We start from the raw sequence: 6,531 nt of genomic DNA, 5'->3' as shown, positions 1-6,531 counted from the left end.
TCTGCCACCCCTGCCACTCCAGGGAGCCTGGGAAGGCATTGAGATGAGTAGCATGGGGGGAGAGGGCCATCACTGCTGCTGGAGCCCCACAGCTGGGTTTGGCAGTGGTTTGCCAGGGAAGTTTCTTCCTTTGTCACCCCGGGGGATAAATCCATGGTCCAGGAGCTCACAGCACTTGTGAGAAGCCTGGCACTGAGCATCAAAGGGGGCAGATACTGGACCAGGCAGCCTCCAACCCTGTCCTCCCTACACTATACCATCTGAAAGTCCTCTCTGCAGCTCCCTGCCAGCCCTGCTTGGCTGCCAGACCTCCCATGCCACAGCCTCCAGCCTCCTCCAAAATTATTCCTAGGGCCACCCACCTGCACTGGCCAGGACCCTCACAAAAGCCGAAGAAGCAGGGCAGCCCTCAGCCCAGCCCCCCTGATGGCAGCAGGGGCTGTCCCTTAGCTCAGCTGGACTGCCCCAGCTGCCCCCCAGTCCCAGCTGACAAGGGGACAGCTTGAGGGACCCTGTCATTCCTGCAGTGCAGACTGGTATCCACCTGTCCCAAAGGGTGAGGGGGCCCAAGGTGCTGCCAGGACATTCCCCCAGTGCCTGCCTGCCTGGCACTGCCTTCTCTTTGGAGCTGGCCTGCCCCAGGGAGCTCCTGGGACAAGAAGGAAATTGAGGCTGCAGGATGTCTGCACCCACCCTCTTCTGACAAGAGCACTGTGCACCTGCCCGGCTCTGGGCTGCCCTCTTCTCCCTCTGCCCTCCTTGGGCATGGCCTTGGCCCCACTGGTCAGCATCCAGAGCCCAAATCTGCCACTCTGGCCCCACAGCCAGCCAGGAACATGGGGCAGCCAGCCCCTTCCCTAGCCTTGCACCAGAAATGGGCACTCCTCCCTGGCCACTGGGGAAAAAATGAGGAAAAAATTCAAATATTATTAGGTTTGTTCAGAGCTTGACTGCAGACCACACTTCCATAGGAATAAACACTGTCAATTACATTTTATTGCAAAACTTAAAAAGCATAAATAAAACCCCATCTCCCACAGCCTAAGTTTATCTGTAGCCCTCTGTATTCTGTGTCATTAGCATCTTCCCAGAGAATGTTCAGACATACATGGCCATAGTGCTCATTGCTCCAAGTGTTTTCTCTAGAAATATGAGTGGCTCCTCCGCCTCCCACTGTCAGCTGTCTGAGCAAGCTGACCCCCCCAGCCCCTCCCAGCCCAGTAATATCCCATTGCAGACACCCTCACAAACACACCCACAGCTCCTGTGGTGCTACACAGCCCCCTCCCCAATGTTACAGCTGCTCCACTGCCCCCACTAACTGCTCAGCCCTCTGCACAGCACTCCCCTGCACACCCAGCACAAGCCAGACACCCTCATCATCAAATGCCAAGTCCGGCTTTTCGCCAAACTTCCATGTGAAGGAGTTTATGAGCCCACAGCCAAGCTAAGTGTTGAGGCTCTGCCACATAGGAGCTCCCACACTGGTGGGATGTGGAGCTTGCAGCAGGGTCTGGGTTCCAGCAACTTCTCAGACTAGTGGGTGTCACAGCCTGGTGGGCACTGGCCCTCCAGATTCCCTGGCTCAAGGGAAGCTGCAGCTGGCTGGCAGGGACCCAGGCCATGGCTGTTCCCAGCTGCACAGCAGCCAGGGTCACATTCCTGGGATAGCTGGGAGCTTTGCTGTTCACACAAGGAAAGGTCATCCTTGTGCACACAGGCAGCTGCTGGGACCACCACCCGGGGAGGGCAGGGGAAGGAGCAGCCACGGGAGGCAGAGGAAGCTCAGTAGCTCCTGTCAGAGCTGAGGTGCTCCCTGGCTCCAGCCCAGCAGGATCCAGCCCTGGCACAGCTGACAGGCAGCCGCACACAGCTCTGAGCAGGGGGCAAACAAGGCTACAGCAGGACACAAGATGGGAATTCCAGTAAACGGTGGAGAGCTGGTGGCACAGAACACCACTTCTCCAGGAGCACCTGCAGGACAGCAGGGCCAAAGCCACAGAGGTGTCAGAGTGACCTGGGACTGGGACAGCTTTTACTGGTATGACACAAGAGCCAGCTGAGGACAAGAGATTTATTGACCATTCTCTATATGCATTTATATATTAATCTGTAGTAGAAAGCAGCAGTCACCAAGTGCAGAGAGCAGCACCAACTCCTGCCTTTTGTCACACTGGAGACCCAGCCACACAGCCCAATCCAAAATCATTCTGTTTCCTCCTCCGGGTTACAGCCAAATTCGGGGGTAAAAGACTAAATCTGCAGGCAGTGAGGCTGAGGAGCACAGGAGTGACTAGCAGAGTCTCAGCTGAGCCAGGATGAAAGACCTGGCTAGTCTAGACCCCAAGAGATGCAGGAGGAGCTCTGAATTGATCCCAAAAATACAGTCACTTATAGCACAGTGCTGGGAAAGGTAGGGACAGAGCCCTGAGGTTGTTCTGCCCCACCTGGGAGGTGAAGGCAGGACCACGAGTAGGAAGGATGGCTCTACCATCACTGAGCCAGGCCAAAGGGCCTGGGCAAGCACGTGGCAGGGCACAGCAAGTGCCAGAGAGCACCCAGGGCTTGGAGCAGCTGCAGGGATGGGGCACAGCTGTGAGCAGTGCTCCACCACAGCGACCCAGCTGGTGCATGGCAAGGAAGGCTGGTCTGTCCAGCCCGGCGCTGGCAGGAGGAGCACAAGTGCAAGCGTCCTCTGGCAGGGAATGCCATGCTGGGATCCAAACACTCCAGGTTCCCAGTGGCAAGTGTGCCTGCCCGCTGTCCCAGGTGTCAGGCAGTGCAGGACACAGGAGCTGGCTGGGCCTGTTTCATCACTTGATGAGCACCTGGTTGCAGAGCGCGCACACAAACACTGTCTCCTTCTGAGCCTCCGGGGCTGGAAAGGAAAGCAAATGTCACAGATGATCCCCCTTTCCCACCATGGGCTAGGGACCCCAGCCACAGAGCTGCTTCGAGAGCTGCAAATTCATCACTGCTCTGTCCCAAGCCAGGCTGTGCTGGGCATGTCCTGTCTACCCTCCCCACCAGGGCTGGGGCAAATGCCTGGGCAGACACAAGAGGGGGAAGAAGAAGCTCTTCCCTCTACCTTTCAACTCACCCGTGGCTCCCATCACAGCCTTGGGGACTTTGAAGGAACAACACCTGGAGCAGAAGCTGTTCCCACAGTTACTGCAGCTCCTCTGTGAAGAAAGATGGAGGTGAGTCCCAGATGTGTATCAGACTAACCCAGGAGTGAAGGCAGTCAAAAGTCTATACCTCCTTCTGAGAGCTGCCCACAGACTGTGTGCCAAGCACTGCACACAGGGCTCAGATAAGGCAACAGGTCATTCCCACTAGCAGACCCATGCTCTACTTCACCACAAAGGCCACAGGAAATAGACTAAACCAGGGCACAGAGCAGGTACCTTCTACAATAACACATGGGTTTGGCCTGAGGCAGCTTCCAAAGGAGTAAATGGACAAATGCTGCACAACACAAGGGATCCCTGGTGCCATTAGGAATGTGACAACACCCAGCATTTAGCTGAGGTCATTTGGGCTGTGACCGAGGCCAGACACCTGAGCTGCTGGAGAAAGCTGGGGCAAGCCAGACATGAGCAACACCTCTGCCCCAGGTGCAGCCAGCAAGCTGGGGCAGAAGCTGAAGACTCACTCTCTTCTTGAGCACAGAGAAGGTGGCAGCACAGCCCGTGCAGTTCCCTGAAAGAAAGAGAGCAGAGGTCAGGCAGGGCTCTGCTGCCTGGGGCTACAAGTGGCACAAGAACACCTATAGCTGTTGTAAAGGCTCAGCTCAGAGATGACACTGCTGCACCTTCCATCCCTGCCCTTCCCAGGAGTCCTGGGACCATTCTCCCCATGGAGTGGAAAAGGTCACTGGAGGTGTCAGCACAGTCTAGGAAGCACCACACCCCCTCTCCCAGTCCTCTGGTCACCACTGGAAGCAGCAGACCCCAGGCTGCTGAGCTCCCCAGCAGCACCTGCTCCCAGACTCACCAAAGTTGTTGCTGGGGTAGCGCTTGCGCAGGCGCTCAGTCAGGCGGGACACCTTGCTGCGGATCACCTCATTTTTGCTCATAAAACCATTGTCTGGGAGGCTGAGGTCAAAATCTGCTGAGCACTGAGAGCTCTCATCATCCTCCTGCAGAGAGCAGAGCCAGCTGAGCACAGCGGGGTGGCTGGGGGCACACTGAGGGCTGCAGGGCAGCCCACGACAGAAGCAGGCACCCAACAAGCCAAGTGCTCCACCTGGCATTTCTACCAGCCATCAGCAAACCAGGCAAAGCTCCAGCTGGGAGGAGATCCCACACCCTGGCATGGCAGTACTCACCATGACCAGCAGCTGGTTCTCCTTCTCCCGCAGCATGGGACAGAGAGGAGAGTGAGCACACACAGAGTCAGAGGCACCCAGCCCCACAGTCACTCTCTCTGAGCACCCAGTTTGCCCAACAAGGTCTTTGTCCCTTTCCTACCTCAGCTGCCCTGCAGGCACAGCCCACCCCAACCAGCCTCAAACCTCAATTGCATCTTTGAACTCTTCATCAGGTTCTGCCTCCTCTGCTTCCTCCACACTGCCAGGGGTAAGGTCCTACAAGAGATTCACAAAGTTAGTCCTGCTGTTCCCCTGCCTCTGTTCAAAGGTGGCCCCACTTTTCTGGGCAGGTTCCAGGACAATGGATCTGGCCCCAGGCAGCCTCACAGATGACACAAGTGCCAGAAGGTGAGCCCCTGTCTCCTCAGACCACATCCTTACATGCAGAAAAAGGACCTGAGCAAGCCCCCAGGGCAGAGAGCAGCATCCCAGTAACTCAGGAATGGCTCACAGGCTTCCAGCAAAGCTGGCAGCAGGGAGAAGTTTGTGTGCAGAGGGACACAGGCACGGTCAGACCCAAGGGCTGACTCTGCAGCTCCCACCCCACAACTGCCAGCCCTGCCCCTCTCTCACCTCGGCACTGGTGGGGGTGGGGGTCCGATCTGGGGCAGCAGCTGGTGGCAGGGGGTCATCAGGTTCTGGAGTGCTCTCGAGGGGTTTGGAGCCCACACACTGCTCGATGGAGGCCTTGAGTTCCATTATCACTGGTAAAAAGGGGAAAACAGCTGGAGTAGGGTGGCATTTCCCTACTCCCAGCCACATCACACAAAAGCCAACTGCAAGACCTGATCTCCAAGGTTCAGAGCGGGGCATTGACACACTGTTCACACATCAAAGTTATGGCAGAAAGGAAGCCTCCCCCCCCACCCCCCACCACCTGCTCCAGCTTAGGACAGGGAATAGCAAGGGCCAACATCACAGCTCAGACACATCCAACACTCCTCCAGCACAAGCCACAGAAGAGGGCTCCTCTCCCTTCCAATGGCATGTTTTCAAGCCTGTGTCATATACTGCCACAGGCACCCGAATGTGTTTGAAATCCTGAAGTGCAGGGTCAGGGATCAAGAGAGATGGAGAGGCTCACACACAGCCTGCATTGACAGACCCTGGTTTGCCACACCACAGAGAAGAAAATGAAACAGCACCTGTGCTGGAACACACATCAGGAGAGACTCTCACCTCCAACAGCTGAGCCCCAGGACCATACCACCCACCCTGGGCTGCTGAGCACCACCCCTAGGGCATCATTGCCTTCACGGGGGGTCAGGGTCTACGGCAGAGCCTGACACGGGACAGTGGGCTCATGTGAAGGAGAAGTCCAGGGAAGGATCCCTGGCTTCAGAGGGCCTTTCCCCAACCCATCCCACACAGGGCACTTCAGACAGGTCTCATACCTTGGTAGAACTGGGTGTTGCCCAGAAAGAGGGTGCTATTAAGGATGGCCAGGACCCAGCAGAGGGGCAGCAGGTAGAGGACACAGATAGTGCCCAGTAGCACCCCATAAAACCTGTGGAAAACAGCAGAATAGCGTGGTCAAGTCAGAGCAACTCACACAACAGCATAAAACTCCTTCCTTCATCTGATGTCCCATCTGTTCTCTCCAAGTACCAAACAAATCAAACACAGCACCACAGGCCTGGCTGAGCCCCCCTCCCCACCAAGCCCACCCCAGGGTGCCCGACCCAGTACTACTCACTGGGAAGAGACAGTGGGGTTCTCCCAGTACAGCACACGGTACACTGCCTCACAGCTGCAGCACATCCCGTTCAGAAACCCCTCCAGCTGGATCAGGCTGCGAATGAGACAGTCACAAAAACACCCCACAAACACACACCCTCGTTTCCCACATTCACGTGTGTTACAGCAGGAGCCCCCCACAGCCCCCAAGAAGCCTTTGCGGCTGCAGAGGCCCCCACAGTCCCAGCGCTGGGGAGGCCCCCGGCACTCACAAGCTCTTGACCTGGGCGATGGCCTCCTGCCGCGAGAGCTGCACCTTGCGCAGGTCCTCCCTGCGGATGCTGTGGTACCTCCTGCGCACCAGCTCCGGCTCCGAGGGCCGGGCCCGGCACGTCTCCTGCAGGTAGCCCAGCAGGGCCGGCACCGCCACCAGCAGGGCGAGCACCGAGTACCAGGCAGCTGGAAGAGGGGGGACAGGGTCA

The 6,531-nt window shown here is 57.4% G+C and overlaps 1 protein-coding gene across 1 annotated transcript; it reads right to left on the bottom strand.

Annotated features, from left to right (window-relative positions):
• Positions 1 to 2,060: 2,060 nt before the first annotated feature.
• ZFYVE27 (zinc finger FYVE-type containing 27) lies at positions 2,061 to 6,521 on the bottom strand (the record flags this gene model as incomplete). Its single annotated transcript, XM_031062818.1, has 10 exons — positions 2,061 to 2,878; positions 3,101 to 3,182; positions 3,656 to 3,702; positions 3,997 to 4,141; positions 4,331 to 4,351; positions 4,517 to 4,588; positions 4,946 to 5,076; positions 5,767 to 5,879; positions 6,069 to 6,164; positions 6,322 to 6,521. Coding segments are annotated over 10 exons (972 nt in total), but the record flags the coding sequence as incomplete, so codon positions are not given.
• Positions 6,522 to 6,531: the final 10 nt, after the last annotated feature.

The sequence above is a fragment of the Geospiza fortis genome, unplaced genomic scaffold, assembly GCF_000277835.1.
Source record: "Geospiza fortis unplaced genomic scaffold, GeoFor_1.0 scaffold130, whole genome shotgun sequence".
NCBI lineage: Eukaryota > Metazoa > Chordata > Aves > Passeriformes > Thraupidae > Geospiza > Geospiza fortis.
The sequence above is the reverse complement of the archived record's forward strand: the minus strand, read 5'-3'. Positions and strand labels throughout refer to the sequence as shown.